The sequence below is a fragment of the Cuculus canorus genome, chromosome 29 (genome assembly GCF_017976375.1).
Source record: "Cuculus canorus isolate bCucCan1 chromosome 29, bCucCan1.pri, whole genome shotgun sequence".
NCBI classification, from domain to species: Eukaryota; Metazoa; Chordata; class Aves; order Cuculiformes; family Cuculidae; genus Cuculus; species Cuculus canorus.
In genome coordinates this window covers 515,526-536,167 of record NC_071429.1, presented here as the reverse complement: position 1 = coordinate 536,167, position 20,642 = coordinate 515,526, and the positions used below count along the sequence as shown (strand labels likewise).

Here is a 20,642-nt window from a genome sequence, read left to right as displayed (position 1 = left end):
GGCAGTGGGGGATAAAGGGGGGACACATAATGGGGGTAATGGGGGGCAGTGGGGGATAAAGGGGGGACACATAATGGGGGTAATGGGGGATAAAGGGGGGACACACAATGGGGGGAATGGGGGGCAGTGGGGGATAAAGGGGGGACACAATGGGGGTAATGGGGGCAGTGGGGGATAAAGGGGGGACACACAATGGGGGTAATGGGGGGCAGTGGGGGATAAAGGGGGGACACATAATGGGGGTAATGGGGGCAGTGGGGGATAAAGGGGGGACACACAATGGGGGGAATGGGGGGCAGTGGGGGATAAAGGGGGGACACAATGGGGGTAATGGGGGGCAGTGGGGGATAAAGGGGGGACACACAATGGGGGTAATGGGGGGCAGTGGGGGATAAAGGGGGGACACACAATGGGGGGAATGGGGGGCAGTGGGGGATAAAAGGGGGACACACAATGGGGGGAATGGGGGGCAGTGGGGGATAAAGGGGGGACACAATGGGGGAATGGGGGGCAGTGGGGGATAAAGGGGGGACACAATGGGGGAATGGGGGGCAGTGGGGGATAAAGGGGGGACACATAATGGGGGTAATGGGGGGCAGTGGGGGATAAAGGGGGGACACATAATGGGGGTAATGGGGGCAGTGGGGGATAAAGGGGGGACACACAATGGGGGGAATGGGGGGCAGTGGGGGATAAAAGGGGGACACACAATGGGGGTAATGGGGGGCAGTGGGGGATAAAGGGGGGACACACAATGGGGGGAATGGGGGGCAGTGGGGGATAAAAGGGGGACACACAATGGGGGTAATGGGGGGCAGTGGGGGATAAAGGGGGGACACACAATGGGGGGAATGGGGGGCAGTGGGGGATAAAAGGGGGACACACAATGGGGGGAATGGGGGGCAGTGGGGGATAAAGGGGGGACACAATGGGGGAATGGGGGGCAGTGGGGGATAAAGGGGGGACACAATGGGGGAATAGGGGGCAGTGGGGGATAAAGGGGGGACACACAATGGGGGTAATGGGGGGCAGTGGGGGATAAAGGGGGGACACACAATGGGGGGTAATGGGGGGCAGTGGGGGATAAAGGGGGGACACACAATGGGGGTAATGGGGGGCAGTGGGGGATAAAGGGGGGACACACAATGGGGGGAATGGGGGGCAGTGGGGGATAAAGGGGGGACACACAATGGGGGGAATGGGGAGCAGTGGGGGATAAAAGGGGGACACACAATGGGGGGAATGGGGGGCAGTGGGGGATAAAAGGGGGACACACAATGGGGGTAATGGGGGGCAGTGGGGGATAAAGGGGACACACAATGGGGGAATGGGGGGCAGTGGGGGATAAAGGGGGGACACAATGGGGGGTAATGGGGGGCAGTGGGGGATAAAGGGGGGACACATAATGGGGGTAATGGGGGGCAGTGGGGGATAAAGGGGGGACACAATGGGGGGAATGGGGGGCAGTGGGGGATAAAGGGGGGACACACAATGGGGGGGAATGGGGGCAGTGGGGGATAAAGGGGGGACACAATGGGGGTAATGGGGGGCAGTGGGGGATAAAGGGGGACACACAATGGGGGTAATGGGGGGCAGTGGGGGATAAAGGGGGGACACAATGGGGGGTAATGGGGGGCAGTGGGGGATAAAGGGGGGACACATAATGGGGGTAATGGGGGGCAGTGGGGGATAAAGGGGGGACACAATGGGGGGAATGGGGGGCAGTGGGGGATAAAGGGGGGACACAATGGGGGTAATGGGGGGCAGTGGGGGATAAAGGGGGGACACACAATGGGGGGGAATGGGGGCAGTGGGGGATAAAGGGGGGACACAATGGGGGTAATGGGGGGCAGTGGGGGATAAAGGGGGGACACAATGGGGGGTAATGGGGGGCAGTGGGGGATAAAGGGGGGACACAATGGGGGGTAATGGGGGCAGTGGGGGATAAAGGGGGGACACAATGGGGGTAATGGGGGGCAGTGGGGGGACAATGGGGGGACAATGGGGAGAAGGGGGAATAAGGGGGGGCACAAAAAAGGGGGGACAGTGGGGGAAAATGGGGGGACAAAGGGGGAGTAATGGGGGACAATGGGGGGACAATGGGGAGAAGAGAGAATAAGGGGGGACATAAAAAGGGGGGACAATGGGGGACAATGGGGGGACAATGGGGAGAAGGGGGAATAAGGGGGGACATAAAAAGGGGGGACAATGGGGGACAATGGGGGGACAATGGGGAGAAGGGGGAGACAATGGGGGTCTCTTGGGGGCTTTGGGGGTGTCTTAGGGGGTGCGGGGGGGTTTTGGGGGGGCTCTTGGGGGGGTCTTACTGGGGGATACCGGGGGGACAAAGGGGGGGACAAAAAGGGGGGGACAGTGGGGGGGCAATAGGGGGAAAGGGGGGACGTGGGGGGGTGTCACAAAGTGGGGGGGGCGCCCCCCTTTGTGTCCCCCCCGTGTGTACCCCCCCAGTGTCCCCCCCAGTGTCCCTTTGTGTCCCGTGTGGGCAGCAACAACGGCCCCATTGAAAGGGGGGGGCGGGGGGGGCACTGGGGGGGGAGAGGGGGGTCTTAGGGGGGGTCTCTTGGGGGAGAATGGAGGGATTGGGGGGTCTGGGGGGGCTCTTGGGGGGGAATGGGGGGATTAAGGGGGTCTGGGGGGGGCTCTTGGGGGGGAATGGGGGGATTAAGGGGGTTTGGGGGGGGCTCTTGGGGGGAATGGGGGGATTAAGGGGGTCTGGGGGGGGCTCTTGGGGGGGAATGGGGGGATTAAGGGGGTCTGGGGGGGCTCTGGGGGGGAATGGGGGGGTCTTAGTGGGGACTGGGGGGGCTCTTGGGGGGGGAATGGGGGGATTAGGGGTGTCGGGGTGGGCTCTGGGGGGGCCTGGGGGGAGTCTGGGGGGATTTGGGGGGTCCTAGGGAGGTCTGGGGGGGCTCTTGGGGGGGAATGGGGGGATTAAGGGGATCTGGGGGGGCTCTTGGGGGGAATGGAGGGATTAGGGGTGTCGGGGGGGGCTCTTGGGGGGGAATGGGGGGATTAAGGGGGTCTGGGGGCGTCTTGGGGGGTTTTGGGGGTTCTTGGGGTGTCCTAGGGGGGTCTGGGGGGGCTCTTGGGGGTAATAGAGGGATTAAGGGGTTCTGGGGGGGGCTCTTGGGGGGTTTGTGGGGATTTGGGGGGTCTGGGGGGGCTCTTGGATGGGTTTAGGGGTTCTTGGGGTGTCCTAGAGGGGTCTGGGGGGGCTCTTGGGGGGAATAGAGGGATTAAGGGGTTCTGGGGGGGGCTCTTGGGGGAGTTTGGGGGGTTCTTAGTGGGGTCGGGGGGGGTGGAGTGTCCTGGGGGGAGTCTGGGGGGGCTCTTGGGGGGGGTTGGGGAGTCTTAGTGGGGTCGGGGGGTTTGGGGGTTCCTGGGGGGAGTCTGGGGGGGCTCTTGGGGGGGTTTGGGGGGATTAAGGGGGTGGGGGGGCTTTTGGGGGTTCTTGGGGAGTCCTAAGGGGGTCTGGGGGGGCTCTTGGGGGGATTTGGGGGGGGTCTTAGTGGGGTCTGGGGGGATTTGGGAGGTCCTTGGGGGGGCCTGGGGGGAGCTCTTGGGGGGATTTGGGGGTCACTGGGGGGGTCTGGGGGGGGTTGGGGGGGCTCTTGGGGGGGAATGAAGGGATTGGTGGGGTCTGGGGGGGCTCTTGGGGGGGGTTTGGAGGGGCTTGGGGGACACTGGGAGGGGCACTGGTTATACTGGGGGGACACTGGGGGGCACTGGGGGGGGCACTGGTTATACTGGGGGGGCACTGGAGGGGCACTGGAGGGGGTGTGTGGGTGGGAGGGGCCGCGGCTCCACTCATCACGTGACCCGCCCTCGTCCGCTCAGCCAATCAGGAGCCGCGTTTCAGGGGGAGGGGCCGCAATGCGCCGCGCGTTCTGATTGGCCGCTTCACCCCAGCGACCGTGACGTCACGGCTCCCCTCGGCCAATCGGCGCCGCTCTCGGCAGTGGCGGGTAAAGGCTCGCGGACCAATGGGCGCCAACTCCTGGCGCCCCGCCCAGCGCTGCCTCAGCGCCGGTGACGTCACCGCGGCGCCTCAACCAATGGGAACGCGAAAAGCCGCGGAGGGAACCAATCAGCGCTCGGGATGGCGGAGGGGAGGGGCGGGGCGGAAGCGCGAGGCGCGGGGCGGAAGTTGAAGGAAGGGGGAGGGAAGATGGCGGCGGCGCCGGTGGCGGCGGTGCTGCTGGTGCTGCTGCCGGTGCTGCTGCCGAGGGGCCGCGCCGCCCTCGACCTGCGGGAGCTCAGCGAGAGCAAATACGGACTGGAGATCCTCGCCGAGCCCGTCCTGGCGGGGCAGGTGCGGGGGGAGCGGGGAACGGACTGGGGACGGGCTGGGAACGGACTGGGAGCGGACTGGGAACGGACTGGGAGCGGGCTGGGAACGGACTTAGAACGGACTGGGAGCGAACTGGGAACGGACTGGGAACGGGCTGGGAGCGGACTGGGGGCGGACTGGGAACGGACTGGGAACGGGCTGGGAGCGGACTGGGGGCGGACTGGGAACGGACTGGGAGCGGACTGGGAACAGGCTGGGAACAGGCTGGGACTGGGGGCTCCATACTGGGAGCAGACTGGGACTGCGCTGGGAGTGGACGGGGAGCGCACTGGGACCGGGGGCTCCGGACTGGGACCGTACTGGGAATGAACTGGCAGCGGACTGGGAGAGGACTGGGACAGGGGACTCCATACTGGGACAGGATGCTCCATACTGGGACCAGACTGGAACGGGGGCTCCATACTGGGGCCAGACTGGGACTGGACTGGGACCAGGGGCTCCGTACTGGGAGCAGACTGGGACTGCACTGGGGACCGTACTGGGAACAGGGGCTCTGTACTGGGACTGTACTGGGAACGGGGGCTCTGTACTGGGACCGTACTGGGACCAGGGGGTCTATACTGGGACCACACTGGGAATGGACTGGGAGTGGACTGGGACTGGGGGCTCCGTACTGGGACCAGACTGGGACCGTACTGGGAACGGGGGCTCTGTACTGGGACCAGACTGGGAACAGAGGCACCGTACTGGGACTGGACTGGGACCGGGGGCTCCATAGTGGGGTCGTACTGGGACTGGGGGTCTGTGCTGGAACCGTACTGGGAACGGGGGTTCCATACTGGAATCATACTGGGACCACGTTGTATCCCCTCACTGGTCCCAGTTCCCTCTCCTCACTGGTCCCAGTTCCCCCAGTTCTCCCCGTTCCCTCTCCTCACTGGTCCCAGTCCCCCCCATTTCCCCCCATTTCCCCCAGTCCCCCCCCATTCCCCCCCATTCCCCCCCATTCCCCCCATTCCCCCCATTCCCCCCATTCCCCCCCAGTCCCCCCCCATTCCCCCCAGTCCCCCCATTTCCCCCCGTCCCCCCCAGTCCCCCCCAGTCCCCCCAGTTCTCCCAGTATCCCCGTTTCCCGCAGGCTGTGGCGCAGGAGGTGGTTCGCCTCTCCTCTCGGTTCCAGCAGCTCTATGAGTGTCATCTCCCGGTGGTGTCCGGTGGACGTCCGTCTGTCCCGGAGGAGCACTCCCGCCCCTACGATGGCTCCGCCGTCCCCGAGCTGCTGCGCCCCATGGCCACCGCCCCGTGTCTGCTCAAGGTGGGGACAACCCACCACGGGGACCTTCTGCCTCCCATGGCGGGAGGGGTCAGGAACGGGTGGTGGTGATCTTCATCCCATGGATTGGATGGTTTGGGGGTCAAAAACTGGTGGTGATGATCTTCATCCCATGGGATGGAGGGATGGATGGATGGGAGCTCAGGAACTGGTGGTGATGATCTTCATCCCATGGGATGGAGGGATGGAGGGATGGGAGCTCAGGAACTGGTGGTGATGATCTTCATCCCATGGGTTGGATGGATTGGGGGTCAGGAACTGGTGGTGATCTTCTTCATCCCATGGGATGGAGGGATGGATGGATGGGAGCTCAGGAACTGGTGGTGATGATCTTCATCCCGTGGGGTGGATGGAGGGATGGATGGATGGTGGGTCAAGAAGTGGTGGTGATGATCTTCATCTCATGGATTGGATGGTTTGGGGCTCAGGAACTGGTGGTGATCTTCATCCCATGGGGTGGATGGAGAGATGGATGGATGGAAGGATGGATGGATGGAGGGATGAATGGATGAGGGCTCAGGAACTGGTGGTGATGGTCTTCATCCCATGATTGGATGGTTTGGGCATCAAGAACTGGTGGTGATGATATTCACCCCATGGGTTGGATGGATGGAGGGATGGACGGATGGATGGGAGCTCAGGAACTGGTGGTGATGATCTTCATCCCGTGGGGTGGATGGAGGGATGGACGGATGGATGGGAGCTCAGGAACTGGTGGTGACCTTCTTCATCCCATGGGTTGAGTGAGTGGTAGGTCAAGAACTGGTGATGATCTTCTTCATCCCATGGGTTGGGTGGATGGATGGAGGGATGGGAGCTCAGGAACTGGTGGTGATGATCTTCATCCCGTGGGGTGGATGGAGGGATGGATGGATGGTGGGTCAAGAAGTGGTGGTGATGATCTTCATCTCATGGATTGGATGGTTTGGGGGTCAAGAAGTGGTGGTGACCTTCTTCATCCCATGGGTTGAGTGATTGGTGGGTCAAGAACTGGTTATGATCTTCATCCCATGGATGGAGGGATGGAGGGAGGGATGGATGGGAGCTCAGGAACTGGTGGTGCCCATCTTCATCCCATGGGTTGAGTGGTTGGTGGGTCAAGAACTGGTGATGATCTTCATCCCATGGGTTGGATGGAGAGATGGATGGAGGGATGGATGGATGAGAGCTCAGGAACTGGTGGTGACCATCTTCATTGCATGGGTTGAGTGAGTGGATGGATGGAGAAATGGAGGGTCAAGAAGTGGTGGTGATGATCTTCATCTCATGGATTGGATGGATGGATGGACGCACGGATGGACGGTTGGTGGCTCAGGAGGTGTTGGTGCCACCTCCATCCCTCGTTCCTCTCCTCCCGTGTCCCCTCCAGGTGAAGGACTGGTGGACGTACGAGTTCTGCTACGGGCGCCACATCCAACAGTACCACGTGGAAGGTGACACTGTCCCCCCAATGTCCCTCCGTGTCCCCAATGTCCCCCGTGTCCCCTCTTGGTGACACTTCTCTGTCCCCACAGAGTCAGAGATCAAAGGGGACGTCCTCTTCCTCGGCTTCTACCAATCATCCTTCGACTGGAACGACGAGTCGGCCAAAGTCTGTCCCCAAAGTGTCCCCTCTCTGTCCCCCTCACTGTCCCCTCGTTGTCCCCTCTCCGTTGTCCCCTCACTGTCCCCTCTCCGTCACAGGCGTCGAAGCAGCACCGTCTCCAGCGCTATCACAGCCAAAGTTACGTCAACGGTTCCCGCTGTGACGTCACCGGACGCCCCAGAGAGGCCGAAGTGCGGGTAGGGGACACTTTGGACCAGGAGGGGACACTTTGGACCAGGAGGGGACATTGAGGGACCAAGAGGGGATATTTAGAGGTGAAGAGGGGACATTTGGGGACCAGGAGGGGACATTTGGGGACCAGGAGGGGACATTGGGGGCGAAGAGAGAACATTTGGGATGAGGAGGTGACATTGGGAGATGATGAGGGGACATTTGGGGACGAGGAGGTGACATTTTGGGGTGAAGAGGTGACATTTTGGGGTGAAGAGGTGACATTTTGAGGTGAAGAGGTGACTTGGGGGTGAAGAGGAGACTTTGGGGTGAGGAGATGACTTTTGGGGATGAGGAGGTGACTTCTGGGGTCAAAGGGGACATTTTGGGGACGAGGAGGGGACATTTTGTCGCAAAGAGGGGACATTTGGGGACCAGGAAGGGACATTTGGGGGCGAAGAGGGGACATTTGGGGACCAAGAGTGGATATTTGGGGAACAGGAGGGGACATTTGGGGGCGAAGAGGGGACATTTGGGGTTGAGGAGGGGACATTTGGGGTCGAGGAGGTGACTTTTGGGGTCAAAGAGGACATTTGGGGTCGAAGAGGTGACATTTGGGCTGAAAGAGGGGACATTTGGGGTCGAAGAGGTGACATTTGGGCTTAAAGAGGGGACATTTGGGGTTGAGGAGGTGACTTTTGGGCTCAAAGAGGGGACATTTGGGCTGAAAGAGGGGACATTTGGGGTCGAGGAGGTGACATTTGGGCTGAAAGAGGGGACATTTGGGGTCGAGGAGGTGACATTTGGGCTTAAAGAGGGGACATTTGGGGTCGAGGAGGTGACATTTGGGCTGAAAGAGGGGACATTTGGGGTCGAAGAGGTGACATTTGGGCTTAAAGAGGGGACATTTGGGGTCGAGGAGGTGACTTTTGGGCTCAAAGAGGGGACATTTGGGGTCGAGGAGGTGACTCTTGGGCTGAAAGAGGGGACATTTGGGGTCGCGGAGGTGACTTTTGTGCTCAATGAGGGGACATTTGGGCTCAAAGAGGGGACATTTGGGGTCGAGGAGGTGACTTTTGGGCTCAAAGAGGGGACATTTGGGCTGAGAGAGGGGACATTTAGGGTCGAGGAGGTGACTTTTGGGCTCAAAGAGGGGACATTTGGGATCGAAGAGGTGACTTTTGGGCTGAAAGAGGGGACATTTGGGCTGAGAGAGGGGACATTTGGGCTGAAAGAGGGGACATTTGGGGTCGAAGAGGGGACATTTAGGGTCGAAGAGGTGACTTTTGCACTGAAAGGGGACATTTGGGGTCGAAGAGGGGACATTTGGGATCAAAGAGGTGACTTTTGGGCTGAAAGGGGACATTTGGGGTTGAAGAGGTGACTTTTGGGCTCAAAGAGGGGACATTTGGGGTCATCTGATGACTTTTGGGCTGAAAGAGGGGACATTTGGGGTCGAGGAGGTGACATTTGGGCTGAAAGAGGGGACATTTGGGGTCGAGGAGGTGACATTTGGGCTGAAAGAGGGGACATTTGGAATCGGGGAGGTGACTTTTGGGCTGAAAGAGGGGACATTTGGGGTCATCTGATGACTTTTGGGCTAAAAGAGGTGACTTTTGGGCTGAAAGATGGGACATTTGGGGTCGAAGAGGTGACTTTTGGGCTCAAAGAGGGGACATTTGGGGTCGCAGAGGTGACTTTTGGGCTGAAAGAGGGGACATTTGGGGTCATCTGATGACTTTTGGGCTAAAAGAGGTGACTTTTGGGCTCAAAGATGGGACATTTGGGGTCGAAGAGGTGACTTTTGGGCTCAAAGAGGGGACATTTGGGCTCAAAGAGGGGACATTTGGGGTCGAAGAGGGGACATTTGGGGTTGAGGAGGTGACTTTTGGGCTGAAAGAGGGGACATTTGGGGTCGAGGAGGGGACATTTGGGGTCGAGGAGGTGACTTTTGGGCTGAAAGAGGGGACATTTGGGATCGAGGAGGTGACATTTGGGCTGAAAGAGGGGACATTTGGGGTCGAGGAGGTGACTTTTGGGCTGAAAGAGGGGACGTTTGGGGTCGAGGAGGTGATTTTGGGCTGAAAGAGGGGACATTTGGGCTCAAAGAGGGGACATTTGGGGTCGTGGAGGGGACATTTGGTGTGGCGGCGGTGCCACGGTTGGCGCTGGTGTCGCAGTTCGTGTGCGAGGACGGCGCCGGCGATTACATCTGGCGCGTGGATGAGCCGCAGTCGTGCTCGTACGTTGTCACCGTGCACACGGCGCGGCTTTGCCGTCACCCTCTGCTGCGGCCGCCGGACGAGGCCACCGCGCAGCCCATCCGCTGCCACCCGGCGCTCAGCGCCCGCCAGTACGGCCACTACCTGCGCAGCCGCCACCGTGAGTGCCACCACCGCCCCTTGGGGACACTTTGGGGACAGCTCAGATTTGGGGACGGCTTTGGGGACACCTTTGGGGACAGCTTTGGGGATGGCTTTAGGGACACTATTGGGGACACCTTTGGGGACAGCTCAGTTTTGAGGATACCTTTGGGGACGGCTTTGGGGAGACCTTGGGGACACTTTGGGGACAGCTTGGCTTTGGGGACAGCTTTGGGGACGCCTTTAGGGACGGCTTTGGGGACACCTTTGGAGATGCCTTTGGGGACGGCTTTGCGGACACCATTGGGGACACGTCAGCTTTGGGGACGCCTTTGGGGACACCATTGGGGACACCTTTAGGGACAGCTCGGCTTTGGGGATGGCTTTGGGAGACCTTGGGGACAGCTCAGCTTTGGGGACAGCTTAGGGACGCCTTTGGGGACACCATTGCGGACACCTCAGCTTTGGGGACACCATTGGGGATGGCTCGGCTTTGGGGACACCTTCGGGAACACCACTGGGGACAGCTCAGCTTTGGGGACGGCTTTGGGGACACCTTTGGGGACACCTTTGGGGAAAGCTCATTTTTGAGGATACCTTTGGGGACGCTTTTGGGGACAGCTCAGCTTTGGGGACGCCTTTGGGGACATCGGCTTTGGGGACAACTTTGGGGATGGCTTTAGGGACACCATTGGGGACACCTTTGGGGACAGCTTGGCTTCGGGGACACCTTTGGGGACGTCTTCAGGGACACCTTTGGGGACACCTTTGGGGACACCTCAGCTTTGGGGATGCCTTTCGGGACACCATTGGGGACATCTCAAGTTTGGGGACGGCTTTGGGGACACCATTGGGGACGCCTTTGGGGACAGCTCAGTTTTGAGGATACCTTTGGGGACACCATTGGGGACACCATTGGGGACAGCTTGGCTTTGGGGACATTGGCTTTGGGGACACCTTTGGGGACAGCTTTGGGGACGGCTTTAGGGACAGCTTGGGGGACACCTCAGCTTTGGGGACAGCTTTGAGGACGCCTTTGGGGACGGCTCAGCTTTGGGGACGGCTTTGGGGACATCTCAGGTTTACGGATGGATTTGGGGACATCTCAGGTTTGGGGACAGTTTTAGGACATCTCAGGTTTGGGGACAAGTTTGGGGACATCTCAAGTTAGGGGACAGGTTTGGGGATGGATTTGGGGACGGGTTTGGGGACAGCTTTGGGGACATCTCGGTTTTGGCGATGGGATTGGGGACAACTCTGGTTTGGAGACAGCTCAGGTTTGGGGACAGCTTTGAGGACATCTCGGGTTTGGGGACAGGTTTGGGGACATCTCAAGTTTGAGGAGGGGTTTGGGGATGGGATTGGGGACATCTCTGTTTTGGGGACATCGGGTTTGGGGATGGATTTGGGGACATTTTGGTTTTAGGGACATCTCAGGTTTGAGGACGGATTTGGGGACATCTCAGATTTGGAGATGGGTTTGGGACAGCTCTGGTTTGGGGACATCGGGTTTGGGAATGGGTTTGGGGACATCGGATTTGGGGACGGCTTTGAGGACATCTCAGGTTTGGGGATGGATTTGGGGACAGCTCTGGGTTTGGGGACAGCTCTGGGTTTGGGGACATCTCAGGTTTGGGGACATCTCAGGTTTGAGGGTGGGTTTGGGGATGGGATTTGGGGACATCTCGGATTTGGGGACATCTCTGGGTTTGGGGACAGCTCAGGTTTGGGGACAGCTCAGGTTTGGGGATGGATTTGGGGACATCTCTGTTTTGGGGACATCGGGTTTGGGGATGGATTTGGGGACATCTCGGATTTGGGGACAGGTTTGGGGACATCTCGGGTTTGGGGACAGTTGGTGACGCCGTCGGTGCCGTTTCAGCCGCTGCGAAGCAGAAGGTGGAGGAGATGTCAGAGGAGCTCAAAACATCCGACACCGAACTGCGGAGCACCGGAGACGGAGGGGACACTGACGGGGACACCGATGGGGACACCGACGGGGACACCACCCCTGGGGACACCCCCCCTGGGGACACCAACGGGGACACCAAAGGGGACACCACCAGGGACACCAATGGGGACACCAACGGGGATGACACCAATGGGGCCACCACCCCCAGGGACACCGATGGGGACACTGAAGGGGCCACCGAGAGCGCGGGAACAGCAGTGGACGCTGACGGTAACGACCCCGCGGTGACAGTGACGCTGTGTCCCCACTTCTTGTCCCCCACGGGTCCCCTCCTCGTCCCCAAGGGACCCCTTTGTGTCCCCTCATGGCCCATCAGATCCTCTCCTCGTCCCTTGTGTCCCCTCCTTGTCCCCAAGTGTCCCATCATGTCCCCTCCTCATCCCCAAATGTCTCCTCCTCATCCCCAAATGTCTCCTCCATGGCCCCTCCTTGTCCCCAAATGTCCCCTCCTTGTCCTCAAGTGTCCCCTCCATGTCCTCAAATGTCCCCTCCTTGTCCCCAAGTGTCCCCTCGTGTCACCTCTGTGTCCCCTGTGTCTCTTCCTCGTCCCCAAATGTCCCCTTCTTGTCCCCTCCTCGTCCCTTGTGTCTCCTCCTCATCCTCAAGTGTCCCCTTCTTGTCCCCAAATGTCCCCTTCTTGTCCTCAAGTGTCACCTCTGTGTCCCCAAGTGTGTGTCTGTGTCTTCCTCGTCCCCAAGTGTCTCCTTCTTGTCCCCAAGTGTCCCACCTGTCCCCTCCTCGTCCCTTGTGTCTCCTCCTCGTCCCCAAGTGTCCCCTTCTTGTCCCCAAATGTCCCCTCCTTGTCCCCAAGTGACCCCTCGTCATGTTCCAAGTGTCCCCTCAGCCTCAAATGTCCCATTCTTGTCCCCTCCATGTCCCCAAGTGACCCCTCGTGTCCCCTCCGTGTCCCCTCATGTCCTGTCGTGTCCTCTTCTTGTCCCCAAGTGCCCCGTTGTGTCCCCTCCTCGTCCCCAGATGTCCCCTCCTTGTCCCCAAGTGACCCCTCGTCATGTCCCAAGTGTCCCCTCAGCCCCAAATGTCCCTTTCTTGTCCCCAAGTGTCCCCTCATCCCATGTCCTCTCCTCATCCCGTGTCCCCAAGTGTCCCCTTGTCCCCTGTGTCCCCTCCTCGTCCCCAGGTGACCCCTCGTGTCCCCCCTGCTGTCCCCCGGGTGACGCCATTGTCCCCTCTGTCACTGCAGTGTCACCGGAGGCCGTTCCGGATGCAGTCGAGGAGACGGTGTTTTGGCAGCGAGTGCGCGAAGTCACCGGAGACACCGGAGACCACCGCAGCGCCACCGTGAGTCCCCGCGGCCACCAGCGGGTCCTCATGGGCACCGTTGAGTCCTCGTGGCCACCATTGAGTCCTCATGGCCACCGTCGAGTCCCCATGGCCACCATTGGGTTCCCGTGGCCACCGTCAGGTCCTCATGGCCACCATTGGGTCCCCATGGCCACTATCAGGTCCTCATGGCCACCGTCAGGTCCTCATGGCCACTGTTGGGTTCTCGTGGCCACCATCAGGTCCTCATGGCCACCGTCGGGTCCTCATGGCCACCATCAGGTCCTCATGGCCACCATCGGGTCCTCGTGGCCACCGTTGTGTCCTCATGGCCACTGTCAGGTCCTCGTGGCCACCGTTGGGTTCCCGTGGCCACCATTGGGTCCCCATGGCCACCATCAGGTCCTCGTGGCCACTGTTGTGTTCTCATGGCCACTGTCAACACTTCATGGCCACCGTCGGGTCCCCCTGGCCACCGTTGAGTCCCCATGGCCACCGTTGGGTCCCCGTGGCCACCGTTGGGTCTCCATGGCCACCATCAAGTCCTCATGGCCACCATTGCGTCCCCATGGCCACCATCGTGTCCCCGTGGCCACCATCAGAGCAGGATTGTTGCCACGACCTCACGTTCTTTTCCCATCTCCGGTTTCCCACAGGCGGAGGAGATGTCCCCAACGTCACAGGTGGACGGTGAGTGTCCTCCGGTGGCCGATGTGTCCCCTCTGAGTGCCTCCAATGGCCGATGTGTCCCCTCCGAGTGCCACCGATGGCCGATGTGTCCCCTCCGAGTGCCTCCAATGGCCGATGTGTCCCCTCCGAGTGCCACCGATGGCCGATGTGTCCCCTCCGAGTGCCTCCGGTGGCTGATGTGTCCCCTCCGAGTGCCACCAATGGCCGTTGTGTCCCCTCCGAGTGCCACCAATGGCTGTTGTGTCCCCTCTGAGTGCCACCAATGGCCGTTGTGTCCCCTCCGAGTGCCACCAATGGCCGATGTGTCCCCTCCGAGTGCCACCAATGGCCGTTGTGTCCCCTCTGAGTGCCACCAATGGCCGATGTGTCCCCTCCGAGTGCCACCAATGGCCGTTGTGTCCCCTCCGAGTGCCACCAATGGCCGATGTGTCCCCTCCGAGTGCCACCAATGGCTGTTGTGTCCCCCCGAGTGCCACCAATGGCCGATGTGTCCCCTCCGAGTGCCACCAATGGCCGTTGTGTCCCCTCTGAGTGCCACCAATGGCCGATGTGTCCCCTCCGAGTGCCACCAATGGCCGTTGTGTCCCCTCTGAGTGCCACCAATGGCCGATGTGTCCCCTCCGAGTGCCTCCGGTGCCGATGTGTCCCCTCTGACTGCCACCAATGGCCGTTGTGTCCCCTCCGAGTGCCACCAATGGCCGATGTGTCCCCTCCGAGTGCCTCCGGTGGCCGATGTGTCCCCTCCGAGTGCCTCCAATGGCCGATGTGTCCCCTCTGAGTGCCACCAATGGCCGATGTGTCCCCTCTGACTGCCACCAATGGCCGTTGTGTCCCCTCCGAGTGCCTCCAATGGCCGATGTGTCCCCTCCGAGTGCCACCAATGGCCAATGTGTCCCCTCTGACTGCCACCAATGGCCGTTGTGTCCCCTCCGAGTGCCACCAATGGCCGATGTGTCCCCTCCGAGTGCCTCCGGTGGCCGATGTGTCCCCTCCGAGTGCCACCAATGGCCGTTGTGTCCCCTCCGAGTGCCTCCGGTGCCGATGTGTCCCCTCCGAGTGCCACCAATGGCCGATGTGTCCCCTCTGACTGCCACCAATGGCCGTTGTGTCCCCTCCGAGTGCCACCAATGGCCGATGTGTCCCCTCCGAGTGCCTCCGGTGGCTGATGTGTCCCCTCCGAGTGCCACCAATGGCTGTTGTGTCCCCTCTGAGTGCCTCCAATGGCCGTTGTGTCCCCTCCGAGTGCCTCCAATGGCCGATGTGTCCCCTCCGAGTGCCACCAATGGCCGATGTGTCCCCTCTGAGTGCCACCAATGGCCAATGTGTCCCCTCCGAGTGCCTCCAATGGCCGTTGTGTCCCCTCCGAGTGCCTCCAGTGGCCGTTGTGTCCCCTCTGAGTGCCACCAATGGCCGATGTGTCCCCTCCGAGTGCCACCAATGGCCGATGTGTCCCCTCCGAGTGCCATCGGTCATCGTCGGTCGCGTTTTTCATTGATTTCAATGGTGGCTCTCGTAGATCTCCGGAAGAAAATCCATTTCAAAGTGATCCGAAGCCCCCGAGATCTTCTCCGGTTCATCGAAGAGCTGAAGGAGAGCACCAAGAAGGTCTGTGACCACCACAGGGCCCTTCGTTGTGCCTCAGTTTCCCCACCGGCGCTCTCACCAAAAGCTCTTTATCTTCTTTCAGGTCAACGAGGACGAAGAAGAAGAAGAAGAAGAAACCACAACGGCGAAGGCCTCTCTGGATTTTTCCGTCGCTGAGGAACCGCCGATGGGTGGGAAGGAACGAGCGGAGGAGGAGGAGGAGGAAGAGGAGGAGGAAGAGGAGGAAGACCTTCTGAGGGGCTTTGAGAAGGATTTGGAGGCCGTGCTGCTGCCGCGCGAGCAGGTGGCGCAGCTCAAGGAGGAGGTCAAGAGCGAGATGGAGAAGGAGTTCGACAACATCATCAACGAGGTGGGGGTGGGGACCCCCCAAATGAGTTGGGGACCCCCCTTGGGTGGGGTGGGGACCCCCCAAATGAGTTGGAGACCCCTTTGGGTGGGTTGAGGACCCCTTTGGTGGTTTGAGGACCCCTTTGGTGGGTTGAGGACCTCCTTTGGATGAGTTGGAGACCCCTTTGGGTGGGTTGGGGACCCCTTTGGGTGGGTTGGGGACCCCCTTTGGTGGGTTTGCGACCCCCTTTAGATGAGATGAGGACCCCTTTGGTGGGTTTGGGACCACCTTTGGATGAGTTGGGGACCCCCTTTGATGAGTTGGGGACCCTCTAGATGAGTTGGAGACCCCTTTGGGTGGGTTGAGGACCCCCTTTGGTGGGTTTGGGACCACCTTTGGATGAGTTGAGGACCCCTTTGGTGGGTTGGGGACCCCCTTTGGTGGGTTTGGGACCACCTTTGGATGAGTTGGGGACCCCTTTGGGTGGGTTGGGGACCCCCCAGATGAGTTGGGGACCCCTTTGGGTTGGTTGGAGACCCCTTTGGATGGGTCTGGGACCCCCCAGATGGGGTTGGAGATGCTCTCCAAGAGGCTGGGGAACCCTTGAAGGCTCGGGGTGACCCTTGGCTGGGGTTGAGGACCCCCCAGATGAGGTTGGGGACCCCTCAGATGGGGCTGAGGACCCCCTGGATGGGTTGGGGACCCCTTGGATGGTGCTGGAGGTGCCCTTAATGGGGTTGGAGAGACCCCTTGATGGGGCTGGAGACCCCTTGATGGGGCTGAGGACCCCCCAGATGAGGTTGGGGACCCCTCAGATGGGGCTGAGGACCCCCTGGATGGGTTGAGGACCCCTTGGATGGTGCTGGAGATGCCCTCAATGGGGTTGGAGAGACCCTCAATGGGGTTGAAGACCCTCCACATTACGTTGAGGACCCCTCAGATGATGTTGGGGACCCCCCAGATTGGTTGAGGACCCCCAGATGAGGTTGGGGACCCCTCAGATGGGGCTGAGGACCCCCTGGATGAGTTGAGGACCCCTTGGATGGTGCTGGAGATGCCCTCAATGGGGTTGGGGAGACCCTCAATGGGGTTGAAGACCCTCCAGATGACGTTGAGGACCCCTGAGATGATGTTGAGGACCCCCGAGATGATGTTGGGGACCCCCCAGATGGGTTGAGGCCCCCCCAAATGAGGTTGAGGACCCCTCGAATGGGACTGAGGACCCCCTGGATGAGTTGAGGACCCCTTGGATGGTGCTGGAGATGCCCTCAATGGGATTGAGGACCCCCCAGATGACGTTGAGGACCCCCCAGATGACGCTGAGGACCCCCAGATGGGTTGGGGACCCCCAGATGAAGTTGGGGCCCCCCCTGTCCCCCCTTTTTTCCCCCCTCAGGCTGAGGACGAAGTGGAACCGGAGGGTCTGAAGGGTGAATTTGATCGCGATCGAGCGTCCAAGTCTTTGGCGTCCACCCTCAACCGCCTCATGGACAAACTGGACGGGACTGGGGGGGACCGAGAGGCTCCCGGGGGGGTCAGAGAGGAGGAAGAGGAAGAGGAAGAGGAAGAAGGAACTGAGAAGAGGAGGAAGAGGAAGAGCGGCGCTTCGCCACCTCCGCGCCAGCGCCGAACCCCTCGACTGCAGCACCTCGAGAGCCAAGTGCGGGAGCTGCTCGCCAAGGAGGGGCTGCGCGCCGAAGGTGGGGGGAAAGGGGGGGCTGGGGGGGCTCTATGGGGCTGGGGGGGGCTTGGGGGGCCTTTGGGGGGACCCCCAGACCCACACGGGGACCCCCAGATCCACATGGGGCCCCCCAGACTTACAGGAGTGTCGGTGTCTGTATGGGTCTGGGGGAGCCCCTGTGGGTCTGGGGTCTGTGGGGCTGAGCTTGGGGGAATCTATGGGGCTGGGGGGGCTCTATGGGGCTGGGGGGGACTTGGGGGGGCTTTGGGGGGACCCCCAGACCCACATGGGGCCCCCCAGACCCACACGGGGAGCCCCAGACTTACAGGGGTGGCGGTGTCTGTGTGGGTCTGGGGTCTCTGTGGGGCTGAGCTTGGGGGGATCTATGGAGCTGGGGGGAATCTATGGGGCTCAGGGGTGTTCTATGGGACTTGGGGGGGACTTGGGGGGCCTTTGGGGGGGACCCCCAGACCCACACAGGGACCCCCAGATCCACAGGGGGACCCCCAAACTTACTGGAGTGGCGGTGTCTGTATGGGTCTGGGGGAGCTCCTGTGGGTCTGGGGTCTGTGGGGCTGAGCTTGGGGGAATCTATGGGGCTGGGGGGGCTCTATGGGGCTGGGGGGGGCTTTGGGGGGCCCCCCAGACCCACACGGGGACCCCCAGACCCACATGGGGCCCCCCAGACCCACACGGGGAGCCCCAGACTTACAGGGGTGTCGGTGTCTGTGTGGGTCTGGGGTCTCTGTGGGGCTGAGCTTGGGGGGATCTATGGGGCTGGGAGGGCTCTATGGGGCTCAGGGGTGTTCTGTGGGGCTGGGGGAGACTTGAGGGGGCTTTGGGGGGGACCCCAGACCCACACTGGGACCCCCAGAGGGACCCCCAAACTTACAGGAGTGGCGGTGTCTGTGTGGGTCTGGGGGAGCCCCTGTGGGTCTGGGGTCTGTGGGGCTGAGCTTGGGGGGATCTACGGGGCTGGGGGGGCTCTATGGGGCTGGGGGGGACTTGAGGGGGACCCCCAGACCCACACGGGGACCCCCAGACTTACAGGAGTGTCGGTGTCTGTGTGGGTCTGGGGGAGCCCCTGTGGGTCTGGGGTCTGTGGGGCTGAGCTTGGGGGGATCTATGGGGCTGGAGGTCTCTCTATGGGTCTGAGAGGTCTCTATGGTTCTGGGAGGTCTCTCTATGGGTCTGAGGGGGTCTCTCTATGGGTCTGGGAGGTCTCTCTATGAGTCTGAGGGGGTCTCTATGGGTCTGAGGGGTCTCTCTATGGTTCTGGGGAGGTCTCTATGGGTCTGGGAGGTCTCTCTGTGGGGCTGGGGGGGTCTCTCTATGGGGCTGAGGGGGGACTTTGTGGCTGTCGGTGGGGGGGGTGTTGGGGTCCCCCCTCGGTCCCCCCAAAGCTCTTTGTGTCCATCAGGGAAAATCGAGATCCGATTGGTGACGGGAGACGATGGGGACGAAGAGACGCGGAGCCTGAGGGACGTGTTCCTGAGCATCCTGGTGAGGGAAACTGAGGCACGGGGGGGGAACTGAGGCACCGGGGGGGGAAACTGAGGCACCGGGGGGGGAAACTGAGGCACTGGGGGGGGGAAACTGAGGCACTGGGGTGGAAATGGGGTGTGTTGTGGGGGAAACTGAGGCATTGGGGGGGAAACTGAGGCACTGGGGGAGGGAAACTGAGGCACTGGGGGGGAGATGGGGTGTGTTGTGGGGGAAACTGAGGCGTTGGGGGGGAAACTGAGGCGTTGGGGGGGAAACTGAGGCACTGGGGGGGAGACTGAGACACTTGAGGGGAAACTGAGGCATTTGGGGGGGGAAACTGAGGCACTGGGGGGAGAAACTGAGGCACTAGGGGCGGAAACTGAGGCATTTGGGGGGGAAACTGAGGCACTGGGGTGGGAAACTGAGGCACTGGGGGGAGAAACTGAGGCACTGGGCGGGGAACAGAGGCACTGGGGGGGGAAACTGAGGCACTGGGGGGGGAAACTGAGGCACTGGGGGGGGGGAACAGAGGCACTGGAGGGGAAACTGAGGCACTGGGGGGGGAAACTGAGGCACTTGGGGGGAAACTGAGGCATTGGGGAGGAAATGGAGGCGTGAGGGGGAAACTGAGGCATTGGGGGGGAAACTGAGGGACCGGGGAAGGAAACTGAGGCACTGGGGAGGGAAACTGAGGCACTTGAGGGGAAACTGAGGCACTCGAGGGGAAAACTGGGGCACCAGGGGGCAAACTGAGGCACTGGAGGGGGGAAACTGAAGCACTCGAGGGGAAACTGAGGCATTGAGGGGAAACTGAGGCACGGGGGTGTCCCCCCTTTTCCCCCCCAGATTCGGGGCACAGAGGAGGCGCAGAAGGAGCGTCGGCGGCTGCAGATGTTGGAGGAGAATTATCGCTTCGTTTGGGGGACCCGACGGGAACCGCCCCCCCGCGACTCCGACGACCCCGATTTGTGACCCCCCCAAATCCCTGGGGACACCCCCAAACCCCGGGGACCCCAACTTGGGACCCAAGGGGACCCCAACTTGTGACCCCCCCAAACCCCAATGGCCCCAACTTGTGACACCCCCCCAAACCCTGGGGACCCCCCCCAAACATTAGGGACACCCCCAAACCCTAATGACCCCAACTTGTAACCCAACCCCCCCAAACCATAGGGACCCCCCAAACCCTGGGAACCCCCCAAACTCCAGGGACCCCCCCAAACCTTAGGGACCCCCCAAGAACCCCAACTTGTGACCCAATGGGACCCCAACTTGTGACACACACCCCCAATCCCTGGGGACCCCCCAAATCTTGGGGACCACCCCCCCAAACCCCAAGGACCCCAACTTCTGCCCCCCCCCAACCCCTGACACCCCAATTTGTGCCCCCCCCAACCCCTTGAACCCCAATTTGTGCCCTCCCAACCCCTGACACCCCAACTTCTGCCCCCCACCCCCTGGAACCCCAATTTGGGGGACCCCCCCCGGACTGTTTTGGGGGGGTCCCCCGTTTTTTTTTTTGGGGGGGGGGCAGCGCTGACCCCGAGCGCCTTCATGCCGTGGGGAAAGGGGGTGTCTTGTGTTTTGGGGTGCGGGGGGTGCGGGGCTTGTTTGTGCCCCCCCTTATCAATAAATCGGGGTCACCCCGGACCCCCCCATGTCCCTGTGCCCCCCCCCCCCGGGGGGATTTTGGGGTCCCATGGGGGGGATTTGAGGGGTTCGGAAGGGGTTTGGGTGTCCCGGGGGGGGGATTTGGGGGGTCCTGAGGGGGATTTGGGGGGCCCGGGGGGGGCCGCTCGGGGCCCTTTAAAGCCTATTGCGCACGCGCGGAACGCG

At 61.5% G+C, this 20,642-nt stretch overlaps 1 protein-coding gene across 1 annotated transcript; it reads left to right on the top strand.

The window, feature by feature from the left end:
- The first annotated feature begins 4,168 nt into the window (after positions 1 to 4,168).
- OS9 (OS9 endoplasmic reticulum lectin) lies at positions 4,169 to 19,910 on the top strand. Its single transcript, XM_054051327.1, has 14 exons — positions 4,169 to 4,333; positions 5,451 to 5,627; positions 7,015 to 7,078; positions 7,160 to 7,236; positions 7,329 to 7,427; positions 9,582 to 9,783; positions 11,647 to 11,946; positions 12,875 to 13,035; positions 13,674 to 13,707; positions 15,224 to 15,312; positions 15,395 to 15,661; positions 17,037 to 17,340; positions 18,742 to 18,824; positions 19,653 to 19,910. Exons 1-14 carry the CDS (start codon positions 4,190 to 4,192, stop codon positions 19,776 to 19,778), a joined length of 2,127 nt encoding a protein of 708 aa, XP_053907302.1. The 5' UTR covers positions 4,169 to 4,189; the 3' UTR covers positions 19,779 to 19,910.
- Positions 19,911 to 20,642: the final 732 nt, after the last annotated feature.